Raw genomic sequence first — 22,947 nt, forward strand, 5'->3', positions numbered from 1 at the left:
TCGTAAATATTAAATCAAAATGGATCAAAGATTTAAACATAAGGTCTGATACCATGAAATTTCCTGGAAGAAAATACAGAAAAGAAGCTCCCTGACCTTGGTCTTGGCAATGTTTTTTGGATATGACACAAAAAACACAAATAGCAAAATTGGAAGTCAACAAATAGGACTATGTCAAACTTGAAAACTTCTACAAAGCAAAAGAAACAATTAAAAACATGAAAAGACATCCTACAGAAAAGGAGGAATTTTCCAGATGTCATAAAGAACATTGACGATTCATGGAAAGAGCTCAAAACATTAACAGGAGTTTGGAAGAAATTGATTCCAACCCTCATGGATGACTTTGAGGAGTTCAAGGCTTCAGTTCAGGAAATACCTGCAGATGAGTTGGAAATAGCAAGAGAACCAGAATTTAGAAGAAGAGCCTAAAGATGTGACTGAATTGTTGTAATTCACGATAAAACTTGAACAGATGAGAAGTTGCTCCTTATGCCTGAACAAAGAATGCTGTTTCTTGAGATGGAAACTACTTTGGTGAAAATGCTGTGAAGACTGCTGAAATAACAAAAAAGAATTTAGAATATTACATAAACTTAGTAGATAAAGCACTAGCAGAGTCTGAGAAAACTGACTGCAATTTTGAAAGTTCTACTGTGGGTAAAACATCATGCTATCAAACAGCATTACATATTACTGAGAAACTCCTTGTGAAAGGAAAGAGTCAATCAATGTGGCAAACTTCATTGTGGAGTTACTTTAAAAAACTGCCACACCCATCCTAACTTTAGCAACCATCACCCTGATTGGTTAGCAGCCATCAACATCAAGGTAAGACCCTCCACCAACAAGAGGATTATGACTCACTGAAAGCTCAGATAATTTTCAGCAACTAAGTATTTTTATTTTTTTATTTTACTGTTAAACTACTTACCTTTGTTTGATTTTATTTTTTGCTACGCTGAATTGATTTATTTTATTTTTATTGAAGTATAGTTGATTTACAGTGTATTTTTAAATAAAGGTATATACATTGTTTTTTTGACGTTACTGCACACTCAATAAGACTACAGTACAGTGTAAATTCAACGTTTTTTAAGCATTAGGAAACAAAAAAATTAGTGTGACTCAATTTACTGCAGTATTTGCTTGATTGCAGTGGTCTGGGTGAACCCCTAATATCTCTGAAATATGCCTAGTCTGTGTCAGTGTCTATCACAAACCCTAATTAAGAAATTATAGGGCTTCCCTGGTGGCACATGGTTAACACTGCCTGCCAATGCAGGGGACACAGGTTCGAGCCCTAGTCCGGGAAGATCCCACGTGTCGCGGAGCAACTAAGCCCGTGCGCCACAACTACTGAGCCTGTAATCTGGTGTCCGTGAGCCACAACCTCTGAGCCCGCACGCGCCTAGAGCCTGTGCTCCGGCAACAAGAGAAGCCGCCTCAGAAGCTTGCACATCACAATGAAGAGTAGCCCCCGCTCACCACAACTAGAGAAAGCCCGCACACAGCAACAAACACCCAACGCAGCCAAAAATAAATAAATAAAATGTTTTTTTAAAAAATACCTTAAAAAAAAAGAAATTATAGTTTCATGTGGTTTACCATCAACCTATATACAATGTGTTTGTATTAACAGGGCGGGGGTGGGGGGTGGGGGGGACGTGGCTGGGACTCCATGCTTTCACTGCCAAAGGCCCAGATTCAATCCCTGATCGGGGAGCTAAGAACCTGCAAGATACACAGCCCAGCTAGAAGAGAAAAAAAAAGTGGCTGAATGTCACCAGGATGAAGGGATAGGAGGGCTGCTGGCTTTTCCTACTGCTAGCATCAGAGCACATATAAAACTACATGGATTAACTCCCTGAGCGAAATCCAAACTGAGCATCTCCTACACACTGGGCAACGGAAAAAACTGAAATGGGTGGGAAAGGCTAAGACACACTCTCGCAGTAAGCCCCACCCCCACCATACCCCCTCTTAAAATCTTGAGATAACGTCCAACTCCAAGCTTCTCCCTGGGGAGCGAAAACAAAGCGTTTGGACCACATATCTAGTGCCCCAGTTTTTAAGGCTGCCACCCCAAGGATCACCTAGCTCTGAAAATCAATGGAGTTTGACAATTATGTATTCCTTGGGATCTCTGTGAACAAGGAAGTGTCTGTTACACAAGCACCCCAGTACTACCTGTGGCACACCTACTCTCAAGATAAAATAACAAATTTCTTAACGAAAAAGAGAAAGACACCAAGGAAATTTGCTAACTTTTCAAAGAAAAGGGAAAACAATGATGTATTTGTAAGTATATATACTGTAGCTAAGATCAGGAAGCAATGGTACAGCATCCAAACTGGACTCATGGTCTTTTTAATGCATAGTTGCAGGTCTAACAACAGTTTTTATATTTTTACAAGTTTATTAAAAAAAAAAAAAAAAGAGGAAGATGAAGAGGGGACGTCCCTGGTGGCGCAGTGGTTAAGAATCTGCCTGTCAATGCAGAGGACACAGGCTTGAGCCCTGGTCCGGGAAGATCCCACATGCCATGGAGCAACTAAGCCCGTGCGCCACAACTACTGAGCCCACGTGAGACAACTACTGAAGACTGCGTGCCTAGAGTCCATGCTCCACAAGAAGAGAAGCCACTGCAATGAGAAGCCCGCGCACCACAAGGAAGAGTAGCCCCCGCTGGCCACAACCAGAGAAAGCCCGCACACAGCAACAAACACCCAACGCAGCCAAAAGTAAACAAATAAAACAAGTAATTTTTTTTTAAAAAAAGGTTATTAAAAAAAAAAGTAGAAGAAAACTTTCCAATTTTCTACAACATGGATGGATCTTGAAGGTATTATGTTAGGTGAAACAATTCACACAGAGAAAGACACATATTGCATGACCTCACTTACAAGTGGAATTTTTTTAAACAAGCTCACAGAAACAGAACAAACAGGTTGGTGTTTGCCAAAGGAGAGGGAAAGTAATTACGTGAAGGCAGTAAAAAGGTACAAACTTCCAATAATAAAGTAAGTGAATTCTAGGGATGTAATTCCTATAATCAACAATTCTGTAGTATATATTTGAAATGTCACTGAGAAATTAGATGTTAAAACTTCTCACAGAAAAAACTGTAGCTATATAAGGTAAACACAGACATGTATGTGTATATATGTGTATATGTGAAATGTATCAAATCATTATGTTGGGGGACTTCCCTCGTGGTCCAGTGGCTAAGACTCCACGCTCTCAATGCAGGGGGTAGGGGTTCCATCCCTGGTCAGGGAACTAGATCCCACATGCCCCAGCTAAGAATTCGAATGCCACAAATAAAGATCCCACGTGCTGCAACAACAACAACAAAAAGATCCCCCAATGCTGCAACTAAATATGCCGCGTGCCGCAATGAAGGTCCCACGTGCCGCAACTAAGACCCAACGCAGCCAAATAAATAAATGTATTTTTAAAAATTATGTTGTACACCATAAATTTATACAATGTTACATGTCTATTCCAGTAATAACAAAGTGCTGTTCTTTCCAAGGTAATCAATTTATCATCAGATAGCTTGCTGATCTTTCTAGAAAATGGTGCCATATGGGGAACTCAGTGTTGATCTCTGCTGCTCACAAACTGGACACTCAGTGGTGGTCATACAGCCTTGGTGAATGAAATCCATGTTGCTGAGACCATGCAAAGCCTCTATGGTTGCCACTGTGTCCACATTATTCATTAGCCCTCTGGGTGATCACAGGGTTGGCCAGGAAAAGAGGCTGACTGTTATTCACATAACCAGTCATTATATCCACTTGATTATTAAAATGATCCTCAGCTAAGGTGACCCTCTGGCAAGTATTTCACATGTAACACAAATACCTTTATGTTTTTTCCCTCATTCAGAGAGGTACAAATGGCTTTTCCCCAAATTCTCTTCAGAACAATTTTCAACCATCCTCCTTCCACGTCCCTGACCATCTAGTCAAACCAATGGACACAGCTAATGAATCGCTATATAATTGCACAAATGACTGTTACTTCTTCCAAGGAAAGTGTACAATCAGGTGCACTGGAAGGATTGCTATACAGATATTCCATAATCATTCCAGAATTTGGCCAATGCCCTCGTTGTCCAGTTATTATCTTAAGATATATGCATAGAAATAACTTTCCTTATCAAATGAACTCTAATCAGAACTTTAAGTCACAGTTATTATTTCACTTTGATTCTTCTTAGAAAGTGTTTATAATCAGCTAGAGGCAGGAATGCTTTGTGGTGGCATCCAGGAGTAATTTTGAGACCATGTCTCAAGTGTAAGTATTTCCAAAAGTAAGGAAGAAGATAATGGAGTCATAAAACTGCTAACCCAAGAAAAAGCTGAACAAGAATTAATTTCATGGTTTTGAATAAATTGATTAAGACCATTATAATTTCTGATGAGTTTATTTGAAACACTGTTGGTGTTTTAATGTTTGTATTCAAGATTTAAGAAAACGTTTTTCTCTTAATCTATGTATAATTAAGTAAATTTATAAAGTAATTCTTTGTGAACAAAGATACAATAGTTACTTTTTCTCCCTACCTGCTCTTCTACAATTTGAAAACTGAGTATTCTTATTTTTAATGAAAATATAATTATTTGCATAAATTCAAAAAGAATCTCTTTTTCTTGTAAAGGACTCTACTGGAAACACTGATTATAACACCAAGGCTCTGACTGGAATGTCTGAGAATGGTATGTGCACTGAATCACATATGATCCAAGAGCTTGAAGGAACTAAGGAGCCACTGCTTACAAAGCTGCTTTTGGAAAAACTGGCCTGAACCTGCCTAACAGAGTTCCATACCTTATCAGAGAAGTAAGGAAGGTCACTTCCTGGTAGGCCCATGAACCTTAGGATATTTCGGGAACACAAGACAAAAGAATTCAACCAAACCTCTACATTGCAGGCAAAATGTAGTGGTAAGTTCCTGGCTTGACTTCCTAGACATAAGAGGCTTTTAAAAGTCTAGTCTGAAATTTCTTATGAAAAGTTCCAGGAAGAAAAGACATTTGTGACCAGTTACTATTCTTGCCACCTCTATGTAAATAATCAGGCAAAGCCAAAAATAAATAAAAACAAAAACAAATAAATAAATTTTTTTTAATAAATTTATTTTTTAAAAATAAATCTGTTGTTTATAAAAAAATAATCAGGCAAAATTTAATGAAACTACTAATTCTGTAAACAAATTATTCTGACCTTGATTCTCTGATAAAATAGGTGGTGAAAAAAATATGTTTACAATGGAAAACTATAATGCAACCTTTGGATTCAGTCTTGCATATTTACCAGTCCTTGACAAATACTCAATTCCTCCAATTTACACCTCTCTAAATTGGTGCTTCCAAATTTTCTCCATTCTGACTTGGAATAATTATGAAGTGAAACAGCCTTTTACCCAGAGCCCTGAAAGCTGATGCTACACAACATCATATAAACTTCAAGAATATTACCATAACTGATCATTAATGAACAAACTTCATGCCTACTACTGACTGGTCCTCTCATAAAGTTTGTCATCACAACTCAAACCAGTAATTCTATGTATTGCCCCTGTTGTCCACACTCTACCATCTACTGATGCTTTGAGCCCATCATCTACAAATCTTGACTAACTGTCCTCTGGAATCAGAAATTGGGTTTTTAACATTTATTCTTTGTTTTTCTGTTATTTTCACATAAATTCGCCCCTCCTTAAATGCTTACTGCCTAGCCCTGAATGTACAATGTAACTTCTATTACCAATACTCAACAGGCTATTCATATTCAGCTGGTCCTCAATGTACAAAAGGCTATAGAACAAGAAATGAACTAACATTGTTCTAAGAAAGAAGAATGTCTCTTCACTCCTTTAAACAATAGTGGGAACTAACCAAACTATAGGTCAGATTCCTGAACCTGTTCCTAAGCACATCTGCACATTTCCTTCTAAAATCGCAAGAACCACATTAAGTGGGTTTAGCAAAAGTGGCTCATCCTGTGTATGTGAAACACGCAGTATTTAATCCGGGTTCCTCATCCTCCACTACTCACCTTGATGAGGATGGCTTAGCGCAAACTGCCTTGTTATTTCTTTTAGTAATTTTCCAAAGGCTGACCCTTACAGGGCTCCTTGGCAATAAATTCCTACTTGCTCAGGCTGTAATCAGAACTGACCCCCGTTCTACATTGAATATCATTTCCCCAACTGCAACAGTACTGAAAAACAATGTTTTTCCACTTTAATTCTTATCCTCCTTTGAAAAACTAACGAACAACAACTACAGAAACACCAACAAGGTAACTCCCTTGCTTGCCTGATGAGTCACAGGCATGAAAATGAAATGAAAAAAGGCTATTTGATAATCTTAATGTCCCCTTCAAGGGAATCATTATTTTTGTCTCCTTGTGGAAGAATTCCTTCCTCTGGAACTAACACCTCTCAGTCATTCTAGCATGAAGTTGTGGGTACAAAAAGCAAAAATGCTGCTATTGGATAACCAGGGTAATGGCGGGTGCCATTCCCAATTCCACTGTCTTGATTGCTGGACCCATGAATGCTAGCTATTAGAAAAACACCACCAATTCAGAGCATTATAAATCTCTTGGTGAACCCTGCCCCAGCTTTGCAACATACTGCCACATAACTGGCACTGTAACTGAGTCTTCAAAAGGCCCTTTCACTTCTCTATCAAGCCAGCTGCTGTTTCAGGATAATGGGGAAAATGGTTAACATCACTGAATTTCGTAACATGGGAGTCCACTGCTGTATTTCTTTTCCTGTGAAGTTAGTTCCTTACTCTGAAGCAATTCTGTGTAGATTACCACAATATTAGATAAAGCATTCTGTAAATCCACGGATGTCAGTTTTGACAGAAGCACTGTCTGCAGGGAAGGCAAATTGGTAATGCCAGCAAATTTCTATTCCAGTGTCGACAAAATACTGACTCTTTCATGATGGAAGCAGTCCACTGTAATCAACCTGGCATTGAGAAGCTACGTGAACACCTTAGGGAATGATGCCATATCAGGAATTGAATGTTACTGTCTGTTGCTGACAGACTGGGCACTGGCATTGGTGAGTGAAAGCCCATGGTGCTGATCCCATGCAACACTTTGTCTCTGCCTCCATTAAAATTTTGTCGTGTGCCTGTTGGACAATGACAGACGTGGCTGGGGAAAGAGCCTGTGCTATGCACTTTCCATTAAGTGTACCAACGTATGTAGGCATGCCAGAAAAGAGAAAAGACAGAAAAAAAGTATTTCAGTAGTAAACAGCTAAAAACTTCCCAAATTTCAGAAAAAACTTTATCTGTAAATCAGTAAGCACAATTAAAACTCAAGTAGAATAAACGAAAAGACATTCAGAGACAGATCACAGTAGAAAATGTTGAAGATCAAACACAAGGAGAAAATTTTGAAAGCAGCAAGAGAAAAAAACTCTCTTACAAAACAAAACAGAAAACCAATCAGATTAAGCTGATTTCTCCTCAGATACTACGATGGTGAAAGGCAGTGGGATAGCATAATCAAAGTGCTCAAAGAAAACAAACTGCCAACCAAGAATCTTCTATCCTAGCAGAGTTTTCAACTATGAAAGCTAAATATTCGTAGATTATAAAAGAGAGAGAAAGAATCCACTTCAAACACACCCACCTTACAATAAATATTACAACAAATTCTAGTGAAGTTCTTTAGGCTTAGAACAAGTGTCCATGTCAGTTTTTCAAAGCCAAAAAACGGGGGTAGGGGGAGGGTTGTTTAACATCTAATTATGCAGGTATGGGACACAGCAGACTGCATATGTATTTCTTTTCTTTCCTTCCTTCTAACTGATTTAAAAACCAGCTCTCCATATAATTGTATTATTATGCCAATTAATATATAGTAATATAACTTAATGACAGAACAAATGAGTTAAGCTGGGAACAAAGCTATACTGGACTACAGAAAAGACTCAAGATGGTCAAGCAGATATACAAGAACAAATGAAGACAAACAGATATGGGAACTTAAGAGGCTAAAATACAAAAGCCAAACATACCATCTTTTCTTCTTAAACCTCAACAAATTACATAATATCATAACAACATACTACTACATAGTTCATACATAGTTCAACATACCTGTTGACGGTGCAACAAATAAAAGAACGCAAGTACATAATGTCATATTAAGAGTATCATTTCTATATCTCATAGAAACTAGTTTAGTATAAATCAAGGTAAAGTCATATAACTTGATATATACATGGTAAGCACTAGGGCAACCATTAAGAAAATAACTCAAAAACATATAATGAAAAAACTTGAAATTAATTTTAAAAATCTGCTTCATGCAGTAAAACAAGAATAGAAGAAAAAGAGACATACAAAAGAAGTACAATGGCAGATGTATATACAATATTTTAATAATAACATTAGACAAAATTGGATTAAATAATCAACACGCAAATTATCAGACTGGATAAAATTAAAAGATCCAACTGTATGCTGTCTTCAGAAGACATACTTTTTTAAAAAATTATTTTATTTATTTATTTTTGGCTGCATTGGGTCTTCGTTGCTGCACGCAGGCTCTCTCTAGCTGCGGCGAGCAGGGGCTGCTCTTCGTTGCGGTGCGCAGGCTTCTTATTGCAGTGGCTTCTCTTGTTGTGGAGCACAGGCTCTAGGCACGCGGGCTTCAGTATTTGCAGCACGTGGGCTCAGTAGTTGTGGCTCACGGGCTCTAGAGCGCAGGCTCAGTAGTTGTGGCGCACGGGCTTAGATGCTCCGTGGCATGTGGGATCTTCCCTGACCAGGGCTCGAACCCGTGTCCCCTGCATTGGCAGGCGAATTCTTAACCACTGTGCCACCAGGGAAGTCCCAGAAGACATACTTTAGATTGAAAAACAGACTGTAAATAAAAAGATGAAAAGCAATGAATCATGAAAACACTGATTATAAAAATTCTGGGGACTTCACTGGTGATCCAGTGGTAAAGAATCTGCCTTCCAACACAGGGGACAGGGATTCAATCCCTGCTCAGGGAATGAAGATTCCACATGCCACGGGGCAACTACGCCCTCGCACCGTAACTACTGAGCTCCTCCACCTCACCTAGGGAGCCTGCGTGCCGCAAACTACAGAGCCCACACGCTTTGGAACCCACATACCACAACTACAGAGCCCACGCGCCCTGGAGCCTGTGCACCACAACTAGAGAAGAGAAAACCCACACACCACAACTAGAGAGAAGCCCTCTGCTGCAACAAAGAGCCTGAGTGCCTCAACCAAATATCATGTGTGCCTCAACGAAGATCCCACGTGCCGCAATTAAGACTCAGAGCCAAAAATAAAATTAAACAAATAAATAAAAATTCTGTAATGGCTATACTACTACCAAACAAAATTCTTCAAAACCAAAGAACGTTAGTAGAAATAAAGCAGGACAATAAAAATAATTACGTGACATGGAGATGTTGGCTAACGCTACAGTTTCAAATGCTTTGTGTATAAATTTTCCACATCAACACACAATATACACCTTAAACAAATAGTGATACATGCACAGGTCAATTATTTCTCCATAAAGTTGGAAGAAAAATTTAAATAAAATAATTTATCCATCAAAAATACATAGCAACTCTGATACATGCACCCAACAAAACACATGACACAAAACCTATAAAAATGACCCCCAAAATAAGCAATTCATCAGTAACTGGAGACTTAATCTCATATTCAATATAGATGGAACCACCAGAGAGAAAGAACACAAAGGGAATAGATAGCTTAAACAAAACTTTAACCCACCAAACTTAACAAATATTTAGAGAATACTTCAAATAAAAACAGAATATATATATTCCTCTCATGCACATTAAACATTCTCCAAGATAGAACAAATATTATGCTGCAAAATAAATCTGAGTAAAAAAAAATTGAGGGCTTCCCTGGTGGCGCAGTGGTTCTGGGAAGATCCCACATGCCACGGAGCGACTAGGCCCGTGAGCCACAATTGCTGAGCTTGTGCATCTGGAGCCTGTGCTCCACAACAAGAGAGGCCGCGATAGTGAGAGGCCCACGCACCGCGATGAAGAGTGGCCCCCACTTGCCACAACTAGAGAAAGCCCTCACACAGAAACGAAGACCCAACACAGCCATAAATAAATAATAATAATTTTAAAAAAAAAAATTGAAATAATATGAAGTATATTCTTTGAACACAAAATGAAATTTTAAAAAATAATACCAGAAAGAAATGTGGAAATTAAAGAATACATTCCTGAATAACCAATAAGTCAAACTAAGAATCAAATTCTCAATAGACACAAAAAAGAAATTTGACCAAACACATCACCTTTTCATGATGAAAAAAACATAACTGAATAAAATTAGAAAGAAACTTCAACTTGATAAAAGATAGCTAAGAGGGCTTCCCTGGTAGTGCAGCAGTTAAGAATCCACCTGCCAATGCCAGGGGACATGGGTTCGAGCCCTGGTCCAGGAAGATCCCACATGCAGTGGAACAACTAAGCCCGTGTGCCGCAACTACTGAGCCTGCGCTCTAGAGCCTGTAAGCCTCAACTACTGAGGCCCGCAAGCCTAAAGCCCCTGCTCTGCAACAAGAGAAGCCACCGCAACAAGAAGCCCCGCAACGAGAAGCCCGCACACCGGAACGGAAGAGTAGCCCCCGCTCACCGCAACCAGAGAAAGCCCGAGCGCAGCAGCGAAGACCCAATGCAGCCTAAAATAAATAAATAAATAAAATAAATGTTTAAAAAAACAGAAATAAGCGTCAAGTGAAGGACTTCCCTGGTGATCCAGTGGTGGGGAGTCTACTTCCCAATGCAGGGGACACAGGTTCGATCCCTAGTCGGGGAAATAAGATCCCACATTCTGCAGGGCAACTAAGCCTGCGTCCTGGAACTACTGAGCCCACACGCTCTGGAGCCCACGTTCCACAACCAAAGAGAAGCCCACACACCACAACGAAAGATGCCGCATGCCACAACTAAGACCCGACACAGCCCAAAAATAAATAAATAAATAAATATTTTTTCAAAAATTAAAAAAGTAAAGTGAAATTATGAAAATAATTCTATTTATAATAAAATATGGTTCAACTATACGTTATCCACAAGACAAAATTTACATTCAAAGATACAAGTAGTTTAAAAGAAATAGGCTGTAATGTGTGGTACCAACACAAAACCAGGCATAAAAGATCAACAGAACAGAAAGTTTAGAAATAAACTGTTTTCTGTTTCTTTGAACAGAAAGTCTAGAAATAAACCAACAGATTTGTGGCCAAGACTGGTGACAACAGTGTCAAGATCATCCAGTTGGGGAAAGAATTTTCTTTTCAACAAACACTGCCAGGACAACTACATATCCACATGCAAAACAATGAAGTTGAAACCTTACCTTACACCACACAAAAAAAATTAACTTAAAATGATCAAGAACCTAAGAGTTAGAGCTAAAACTACAAAACCTTTAAAAGAAGAATGTGGATAAATCTTTATGACTTGGATTGGTACTGGATATACGGTACAAACAACAAAAGAAAAAAAAAGTTATATGGGAATTCATAACAAAACTTTTGTGCCTCAAAGAACTCTATTAAACATGAAAACAAGACAACCTAGAGAATAAGAAAACATCAGCAAGTCAACTAGATATATAAATAATATTGCAACTCAATTTAGAAGGGGCAAAGAATCTGAATAGACATTTCTCAAAACAAACAAACACCAATGTCCAACAAACAAACAAGAAAATGTCCAAACAGTTAGGCATCAGGGCAATGAAAATGAAAACTAAAGTGAGAAAACATGTTACACCCGTTAGGATGGTGGAATTTAGAAAAGACAGAACAAATGTTGGCAAGAATATGGAGAAAATGGGGTCTTCCTACAATTAGTGTCAGAATGTAACATGGTGGAATCACTCTAGAAATTAGTTTAACAGATCAAAAAGTTAACAGCACAGCAAATTCAACTCTGAGGTATACTTCCAAAAGGAATGAAAATATGTCTTCAAACAAAACCAGGGACACAAATGTTCAGAGCAGCACGATTCATAGCCAAGGAGGAGAGACAGCAAATGTCCATCAACTGATGGAATAAATAAAGTTAATATCCATAAATTGTAATTTATAGTTCTAAAAAGGAATGAAGTACTACTACTGATACATGCTACAGCAGACACATACCTTGAAAACACTAAGTCAAAAAGAGTCCAGACTAGACAAACATGTAGAAACACAAAGTAAATGATCACTTTCTTAAGAAAGGGATCATGGAGGACTGCGAGAGAGAATACATGTTCTCATTATTGTATGATAAAAATATTTAAATAGTCTAAAATCAAATGTGGTATAGGATACACAAACTTTGTGAATATATTAAAAATCATTAAACTGTACCCTTCAAATGGGTGTATTCTATGGTAGATGAATCATACTTCTATAATACTGTTATCAAAAAATAATAGTAGTAAATCTAAATAAACTTATGTGAATGTTTCTGGATTAAATAAACCTTCATACTTAACTGTTTCTTTCTACTCCAAGTACTTCACAAAAGCCAGCAACACTTTCAGTTACATAAGGGGTCAACACATGGGTTTTCAAACTCCTTGGGTAACCTAAAATTTCTTTGCAGGTAACATAACACTACCTGTAACTAATTCTCATAAAAGTTATATATAAAATGGATATTATAGATTATATCCTATTATAAGATAAATTTGTTTTGAAAAGCAATCTATTTAGCAACCTATTTAGCTATCTGTATCATACTTGAAAGCACATATGCATTGAAAGATTAATCTGCTAGCTAGTTTAACTTTACTGCTTAAATTAAGATAACACAGTGGATAATTTATCCTTACACGCCATTCTTACTTAGACAGATTTTCTAACATGGATGACTTTAATTTTCCCCAGAGATCCAACCATAGCCTTTTAGCCTTTTAGCCTCATTCACCCATCTTTAGAATCACCATTATGCATCCTTCATCTATTCCCAGCTACAAACTTTAAAAAGGAACAGATTTTTTTACTTGATTTTGTTATTAAAGTATCAAACTTAGAATGTCTTTTTAATTCGTCAGAAAAATACTAATTACGAACAATATACTTCACATAAAACAGCTGGCACAAAATACCTTTCTCCCCCTTTCCATGTTCCCTACTTAGAATTAGTATTTCGTATAATTTGCCCCAAAATAAGAAAATAAAATCGGTATTCAAAGGTGCACTAACCTTCCAGTAGTCAGACTGTAAACTGTAGTATCTCTGATAAGCAGATAATGCTGAAAAAGGGAAAATAGTTATTAGTCCAATTATGTCCTATTTAAAAATCCACAACACAGATTTTAATACAAGCTGCCCATCATTCCCGCCTCTCCACAATTATATAAACAGCAAACAATTTAAAGTTTATGCCCTACCAAGTTAATCACCTATGGAAATAATAATTATAATGGAAAAATAAATAACCTACAGGATATCAGGTATATAAACCATCATAAAATCTCATCCTTGCACTTAGAAAAATGTAAAACCTTGGCACTTACTTTAATTCACTTGATCTCCGTAATCAACCAAATGTCATGAAAATTTTCTAAGGCTGTTTTTACACACTACAATGAATTTTCTCAGAATCCAACACTTTCCAGAAAGATAAAACCTGAGCTGTAACAAACCCTTGTTTCTGGTGCTTCCTTTCACATAATCAACATCATCTTGGGCTACTAGCTTCAATACAATTCCAAGATGGTTATTCCCACACTCCCTAATCCATCTAAAGGCACAAAAAGTCTGGAATCACATAAAGAAGTTCCTGTCAGCCTAAAAAAAAGGCACATAAGGTAAAAAGGTAAATAGGAAGTCACATAAGCCAGGGCTCCCCAACCCCCGGGGCCGCGAACTAGTACCCCACCATCCCACCCCCCATCCATGCAAAAATCCACGAAACCGGTCCCTGGTGTCAAAAAGGTTGGGAACTGCTAAGATAAGCACATCAGAATTAGAGTGGACATTCTTTAAAACTAAGAACAACAGGAAACTCCATCATGATTCCAAAGGAATAAGAATGTCGTTGAATTATCTGTTAAAGTTCCCAAGGGACAACGTTTAGAATGAAAAACACTTAGGAATGAACACTGCCTTAAAGTCAAAGTAAAATAAGAATATTACAGTACGTGAAAGGAAGAGCAGATTGTACACAAGTATTGTAACACTGAGGATTTTCATATCTTCAACAATCATTTTTATGAATTTCAGACATTTTCTCAATAAAGCCAAAAACATTATCTAATATCCTTTCATGAAAATAAATGACTAGAGTTAAGAGAAAACAAGACCTAATGAGAAAAACTTGCTTTTTCAAGTATTATCATAAAATTATAATAATAATCAGAATTTCAAGATAACCAAATGTGTGGTTAAAAGACACTTACTATATATGAGAATCACTGCATACAATACATCTGAGAACTGACTGACTAAAATATTTGTTTTTACAAAAAAATTTAAAGGAGCAAGGCTAACACAAGAAGTCACAGATTACCAGAGAAAATACTCACCGAGAGAAACAACCCTGGAATCAAGTGTCAGGGTACAAAAGTTCAGTGCAGACATGCCTGAGATTTAAAACATCCAGGGCTCCCAGGTAAAGGAGGAGCCCCACAGTCCTGTAAGACTTCCTTCTAAGGGCCCAGTCATACTGCCACATGTTAATGTGAGAAAGAGCTCCACAAGCTTCTGGCCAAAGAATGGGAAAAGGAACAATTTTTAAATATCCCAGAGCATTCTGGTCGTAACAATCCGGGAAGTAAGAAAAATACTCAATTCCAGCCCACTCCAGTCATCCTATCCAACCTAGAACAAAGAAAACAAATTCTGATGCAATTCATTTTGCAAAGGCATAGGCTAACTAAAAAGACTGAGACCTAATCATAAGACTATAGAACACTTTTCCCTCCCCCTAACACCTTGCTACCCCATTACTAAAGGCCTATTTACAGCAGTTCTTTTTAACTGGTACACCATGTAGAGATACCAAGAAAAAATTACAAGGCACACCAAAAAAAAAAAAAAAAAACAGAGAGAGAAGCAGCAAGGGGCACAGCAAGCATCAGAAACAGATGTGGCAGTGATGTTGGAATTATCACATCAGGAAATTTAAAACAAGTACAACTAATATGCTAAGGATATGTAATAGCATACAAGAATGGAAAAACAATGTAAACAGAGATATAGAAGGCCAACAATTTCAAGTACAAATGCTGAAAATCAAAAACACTATAACAAAAATTATGAGAGTCGCAATAGATTAGATACTGCTAAGGAAACGGTATCTGAGATAGAGGCTTTATCAAAAGAATCCTCAAAAACCCCTAAAAAGGGAAGATTGGGGAAAAAAAGAACAGAATATCCAAGGCTGTGGGACAACTAGCAAAGGTTTAACAAATGTGTTACTATCCTAACAAAAGATAAAGAAATACTATACTATCAAAAGATAAAGGAAGAGAGCACAGGAATTATTTGGAACAATAATGAATGAGAATTTCCCCCAAATTAATGTAAGACAATAGACCACTGATTCAGGAAGCTAAGAGAACACCAAGCAGGGAAAATGACCAAAGCAAAACAATACACTGAGGCATATTTTCAAACTGCAGAAAATGTTTATTAAAAAAAAAAAGACCATGGATACATGGATAGTAAGGCTAATGTATCTTTTGTTTTGTTTTTTGACTGTAATAATAAGATCTGTGTTGAATGATGTCTTGAGAGGGGAAAAGTAGTGATAGGAATGACGACAACAGAAAGAGCTTGGAAAAGATAATTCAAACCTATCTTCAGTTAACAAAGCCAATTATTGACTTATATGAAGAAATGGGGAAAGTCAAGAGAATAGATGCTTCTAAATCTGTTGATGAAGTTTTTGATGAAGCTGTGAAGATTTTTGACAAAGAAGGCTAACTCTAAACCTGAAAGCATCCTTTAAACAATGTTTGAAAATACTACTTTGATAGCTGCTATCACAACCCCTTTTTTACATCTCAATTAATGTAATCGAGATGTATAATTACATCTGAATTAATGGCCTGAAAGTACGTAATAAGACAAATTAAATTTTTTACCTTTTTTTTTGGGAGGGAGGGTCACAGGAGTAGACAGTAAATTTGAGTCTAACTTCATCTTAGTTACGGTGTCCACAAAACAAAGAAGGGCATTAGCTAGTTTTTGTTTTTACTCAAAAAGAATATCCCTTTTATTAGTTTATAGTTTGTGCCTTCTGTGACCAAAACTTTTAGTATGTCTATCCCTTTAGTAACTACAACATGCTTGGATTAGGGATTCCCCACATCTTTTTCTCTTGTAGGTTTTAAATTCCCAACATATTAAGTTGTAGGCCAAATTCCAAAGGAACTTTTCGTGTGGTCAGTTCCAGCACAATGTGTTTGGTAAACAAACTCATGAAATGAATTCCCATAAGTGTTTGAGTATTTATCAAATAACTGACCATTTCCGATAGAAAAGTAAGAAAACTTAGGCTTTGTTTTACTACAACTTGTACAAAGTTCTGTGACAGGGCACAGTCTTTGCTTCGAGGGATTGGGATGGGGGCACTGCGGGGAACTGGCAGAATTATCACCTTTATTCTGACATAAATCTGAGGGTAAGGGGCAAGTATCACACCCCTGGACATGTATTCCTTATGCTCTATTATATAGTGTTATTAATGATTAAACTGATCTTAACAAAATTCCTAGCGGTGGAACCTTGAAATGCATGTACTTAGATTTATGGTCAAATTTTTTAGTTAGCATTTTAGTTTTACTTCAAAGTTATTTTCTTTGTTTTCCAGACTAAGCATAGGGTTAGTATAAAGGAGTTGAAATCTAATGGTTAAATTTCCCATGTGTATTTTATTTTCTTGAACATTTTTTTTCATAGCACTTTAAGAAGCTTTAAAAATCAATGCACTTTGGTCAGAAAAAACAATAAATTTATCTTATTTAAAAAACACACAAAGAACTCTTGAAACTCAACCATGGGAAAACAGCCTGATAAAAAATGGACCAGAGAACTTAACAAACACCCCACCAAAGAAGAGATACAGAGGGTAAAAAATCATATGAAAAGATGCTTTACATAATGTCATCAGGGAAATGCAAATTAAAGCTATATACTTATTTAGAAAGGCCAAAATCAAAAACACTGACGATACCAAATAATGGCAAGGCTGTGGAACAGAAACTCTCATTCATTCCTAGGGAAGGCAAAAATGGTACAGCCAATGGAAAACAGTTTGGTGGTTTCTTACAAAACTTACACATACTCCTATCATATGACCCAGCAATCATATTTTTTACCCAAAGGAGATGACAATTTTATGTCACTATAAAAACCTGCACATGGAGTTGCCTCTTGCCCAAGTTCCCATTTTAAAGTTTAGATATCTCCCCTTAAGGAGACAGGCTGTCAATCTTTCTTTCCCCAACTCATCAACGTGTTGCAGAAGCTATATTCCAAGCAAGTGCAAATGACAGCTAGGGCTACTTTACTCTACAAGCTCACATTCATGGGATGGAAGCTCTAATGCACAAACACCAGAGAAAACTATGTTCTCTAATTGCCCTTACCTATATCATACATGGAGGGAGACTCCATGTCAGGAGAGGCAAGGTACCTGTCTAAGACCTGCTACTGTATCAGAGGATCATTCCAAAAGAACAAGGCCACTTATCCCACACTCCAGCCCTGGAAAAATGAGGCAGAGGTTCTATGTTATAGAACACAGAACCCAGCGGCTATCCCTAAATAACTGAATTTACATGGAAAAGAGGTTTAAAAAGTTAAAAACTAACACTATTGTTGAAAACAATGGAAACTTTTTTATATTAAGTAATTAAGAGGAGGTTGTTAGCTCTAAGAAAGGAAAAATCAAGTACCTGATAAAGGAGTTGTACACACAATACTACACAAATAACTCTCAAAACTCAATAATAAAACATATAAAACAAAAAGTGTAACAATAAAAGAAAAACATCACAGACTAAGACAGCAAGTAAGCACAGGAAAAGATGTTCACCATCATTATGGAAATGAACCATACTAACAATAACAAGTTCTGACAAAGATAAAGAGCAACAGTGATTCTCATAAACTGCTATTGTAAATACAAACTTGGAACAGCTACTTTGGGAAATCATAAGCAATTTGTTGTAAAGTTATAATAAACTTACCAGCAATGCACTGACCCAGAAATTCACTCCTAAGTGAAATTAAAACTTAAATTCATACAAAAACCGGTATGTAAAAATTTTAGGCACTTTTTCCACAACTGCCAAACTTCCTTTAATGGGTGTTGGGGTACACAAACTGTCGAACATCCAGACTACAGAATATTGTTCGGCAATACAAAGTAAATATTGATACACCCAATAACATGAAGAAATCTCGTGTGTCATGCTAAATTAACAAAGTTCAAACTCAAAACATTGTCTAAATTTATCCTAACAGAAAACAAAGCCCAGGTCTCTGATAATTCTGTGGCGTCAACGTATCAGAACTGTACTACCTGCCTCCAAACTTCTTAGGTGAAAGAGAAAAATGCTAATACACAGATCGCTCATGCCGCCATGGTACTTTTACTAAAGGACAGTTTATTAATTATTTTAAGTCTTTATTGAATTGGTTACAATATTGCTTGTTTCAGGCTTTGGCTTTTTTGGCCCCAAGGCATACGGGAGCTTAGCTCCCAGACCAGGAATTGAACCCACACCCCCCTGCATTGAAAGGCAAAGTCTTAACCACCCGACTGCCAGGTAAGTCCCTAAAGGATGGTTTAAAAAGAAGTAATTCTAAAAGACACAACTCATTTATAAAAATATAAATGAAAAATGCAAATAAAAATCAAATCAAGCCAAAGTATCAAATACAGACCAAATTTTTGTATCTAATATTTAATGAGTAAGTTGACACATGATTCAAAACAATTATTAAAAATTATCCTTCTGAAAGAACATCTCTCTGTGCCCATGGCATACATAATCAATCAGTGTTCAACAGTTCTAGTCAGTGAAGCATATAAAGCTGAATATGAACTCAAAACCACTGCAGGCACCAAAACCAAATTATAAACAAAGTATATACCACTCAGACAGGCTGGGAACTGGGACCCTTTACTGCAGTGCTTGCTCCTCTACCTGAGCAACAATAAGGGACTAAAATAACTGTGCACATGTATAGCTGGGGCAAATTATGAACAAGTTACAAAAAGACCAAAAACCACCTACCACAATGTGCCAGGAGAAAAAACAATACTGTGCACAATTTCCTGCACACAGCACCAACAAAGGGAGTGGGCAGACCACCCAAGCCACCCCTCTGGCCTGACCCCTGGATCCGCCCCTACCCTCACCCAACTTAAGGGACCAGCTCACACCCTTTAGGGAGTAAGCCAGGGAACCTGTTAACTTGATTTGCTCCCCCCTGCTGCAGCACTGAGTCCCAATAAAACTTTGCCTTAATTTCTCTTCTAGCCTCTTATCAATTTCTATTGATAAAGTCCAAGAACTACGGTCAGTAACATCACCAGCATATTTTATACCTTTTTATGACAACAGATTAATGTCAGTACTGAATTTCCCTAATATATTGCTTAGCTAAACTTTAAAAATTTTTGTTTTTAGTACAATTATCAATAGCAGATAACCATGAAACATACTAAGTACAGACTTAAATGACAAAGAAAGGTATATACTATACTACTGCATAAAACTGTAACAGGAAAGAACAATTCTGACTCCATATTAGATGTTTTTTATTTTAATCTCTGTATTCTATTGCTTTTGCTTTGAGTTAAATTCAGGCCCATAGCCCGAAATATAGAGCATAGTCTATTCTCAAGGCTCTCACCTTTAAGAGTATAACACTTTTCCATTCACATAGAAATTAAAAGTTGCAGAACAGAGAATAACATATTTTTTGCTGGAGGTTTACAGGAATATCATAACCTGACCTGAGTGGACAATTATAAGAACAAAGGATTCGATACCAAAAAGTATGCAACAAACAGCCACTCCCTTCCTCTTTTAGTATAAAAGAAGTCTGAATTCTGACTGGGGTAAGACGGTTCTCTAGGACAGTGGTGCCTAACCTTTTTGGCACCAGGGACCAGTTTCGTGGAAGACAATTCTTCCACGAACAGGGCAGGGGGGTCAAGCAGTAATGTGAGGGATGGGGAGAAGCAGATGAAGCGTCACTCCCTCTAGCGATCGGGGATTGGGGACCCCTGCTCTAGGACATTACTCTACCATCTTCTCGGTCTGCTGGCTTTCCGAATAAAGTCATTACCCCTTGCCCCACCAGCTCATCTCCCAATTTAATGGCCTTGTTGTGCAGCAAGCAGAACAAGTTCTCACTCTGTAACAAAACTACTATGGTATTATTAAAGCAAAGCATGGACAGTAAGTATTCATTACTAAAAATAACCTAAGCTGAAGTAACATAATCAATTTTCTGATTTTAAAAAAGTTCAAAATTTATAGAATATTTAAGGGCCTAAAGGAAGGAAAGTATCAAGCTGAGAAATTAAGAATTAAAGATACACTTTAAATGCTAAGCTAAAGGGCTTCTCTGGTGCCATAGTGGTTACAAATCTGCCTGCCAATGCAGGGGACACGGGTTCGAGTCCTGGTCTGGGACGATCCCACATGCTGCGGAGCAACTAAGTCCTGGGGCCACAACTACTGAGCCTGCACTCTAGAGCCTATGAGCCACAACTACTGAGCCTGCGTGCCCCAACTACTGAAGCCCGTGTGCCTAAAGCCCGTGCTCCGCAACAAGAGAAGACACCACAATGAGAAGCCCGCGCACCGCAACGAATAGTAGCCCCCGCCTGCCACAACTAGAGAAAGCCCACGCACAGCAACGGAGACCCAGTGCAGCCAAAAATAAACAAATAAAAATAAATAAATAAATTTATAAAAGGAAAAAAAAATGCTAAGCTAAAAATTTAACTTCTAGGACAAGGGTTCTCCAAGTTTAATCCCAGATGACTCAGTTACCAATTCCACTGGGAAATCCACATCCTCAGGCCCTATCTCAGATATCTGTGAGTCAGAAAATCTGGGGATGGATCCCATCAATTGGTGTTTAACACACTGTAGGTTTCTGATACACTCTGAAATTTGATAAGCATTGTTTTAGGGACTCAGAAGTGAAACTCCTACAAAGGAAAAACTGTAATTACAGGTAAGAATTATCCTTAAAAGGGGGGGTTCTATGGGAGTATGCTAATAAATTTAAGAAACACTGGCTTATCCTCATTATTTCCATTAGGACCCCTAATAATCTAAGATGTTCTATAATTCAAGTTCTCTGCTATGGTGGGAATACAGAGTATATACAATAATTATAAGATAAACGCTTAATTCCAAACATATTTTACAATAGAAACCTCTTTTTACCAAGAGATAATAACATTCTGTGAAACTGTACAGAAGAAAATATTATCAGTAATGTTTCTACGTGTACAATATACTGGCTTTATATAAAGCCCAGCCTAATAGTAAGGAAAAGACCCTTTTGAAATGTTTAGGGTATCAGTTTATATAAAACTAATTTCTTTCTGTTACTCAAAAGTAGCTGAATTAAATTTTAACAAATGTAAAGCATATGTTTTAAATAAGCTAATGCATGTGTCACCTAGCTTCACAAAATTTCTCTTCAGAACAAGAAAATTATGTGATTAGAAATTAAAAGAAACAAGGCATCCCATATGAATATACAATAAACTAGAAATTAAAGTATTCTCAAATATAAATCCCAAATTCAAAGCCACAACAGAAATTGTCCCAAGAGACTTTCCGTTTGGAAAAGAGAGCAGACACTATTCTTCCTGCTCCTCCCTAATAAGTAAGACTACAAACCTTGGAAATAATAAACAATGGTACGCAAAGAAAGTTCAGAAAAAAGTAAAAAAGAAATGCAGAATGTTTAAGAACTCCAGGCCTGAAGGAAAAATATAGCTACAGGGACCTTTACTAGGTTCACCCAAGAAAAGGTCAACAAAGTACAACGAATACAATGATCCCACATGCCAGAGAGCAACTAAGCCCACGAGCCACAAATAATGAGCCCGCGTGCCACAACTACTGAAGCCCGCGCATCTAGAGCCCGTGCTCTGCAACAGGTGAAGCCATGGCAATGAGAAGCCCATGCACTGCAATGAAGAGGCGCCCCCACTAGCCACAACTAGAGAAAGCCCGCACGCAGCAACGAATACCAAAAAATAAATTAATTAGTTAATTTAAAAAAAAAATCACCTGAACGTTAGTTAGGTATTCTGCCTGATTACCATCCTCTATAAGGAAAGTAACCTTGCAATATCTTATCCACTTCTTTTCTATTACAGCTTCTTTGTTCCTGACTCCTGCTACCTATAAAATGTCTTCATGCCTTCTACAGCTCTGCAAAGCTCCTTTCCATCTGCTAGATGAAAGGAACTAGAGGCCGCCCAATTTATTACGAGCTGAATAAAGGAAAAAGATCTTAAAGGAAATGAATCAAGGTGGTGGAGTAGTAGGATGTGAAATTCACCTCCTCCCACAAACACATTAAAAATACATCTACAGGGACTTCCCTGGTGATCCAGTGGTAAAGAATATGCCTTAAAAGGCAGGAGACGTGGGTTCGATCCCTGGTCAGGGAGGCAAGATCCCACATGCAACAGGGCAACTAAGCCCTTGTGCCACAACTACTGAGCACCTCAACCAGAGAGTCCGCATGCCGCAAACTACAGAGCCCACGCACTCCTGAACCTACATGCCACAACTACAGAGCCCACACGCCCTGGAGCCTGCGCACCACAACTAGAGAAGAGAAAACCCGCATGCCACAACTAGAGAGAAGCTTGCGCTCTGC

General features: G+C 37.7%; 1 protein-coding gene across 1 annotated transcript in view; it reads right to left on the reverse strand.

The window, feature by feature from the left end:
• Window positions 1-22,947, reverse strand: part of LOC133083007 (lysine-specific demethylase 6A-like) — a 157,723-nt gene that overhangs the window by 98,486 nt on the left and 36,290 nt on the right. Inside the window, exon 4 of the mRNA XM_061179670.1 lies at window positions 13,267-13,316. Within this exon, the coding sequence (XP_061035653.1) occupies window positions 13,267-13,316 (50 nt within the window). The remainder of the gene's footprint in view (window positions 1-13,266; window positions 13,317-22,947) is intronic.

This window comes from Eubalaena glacialis, unplaced genomic scaffold, assembly GCF_028564815.1.
Source record: "Eubalaena glacialis isolate mEubGla1 unplaced genomic scaffold, mEubGla1.1.hap2.+ XY H_3, whole genome shotgun sequence".
In the NCBI taxonomy this organism is placed as follows: domain Eukaryota; kingdom Metazoa; phylum Chordata; class Mammalia; order Artiodactyla; family Balaenidae; genus Eubalaena; species Eubalaena glacialis.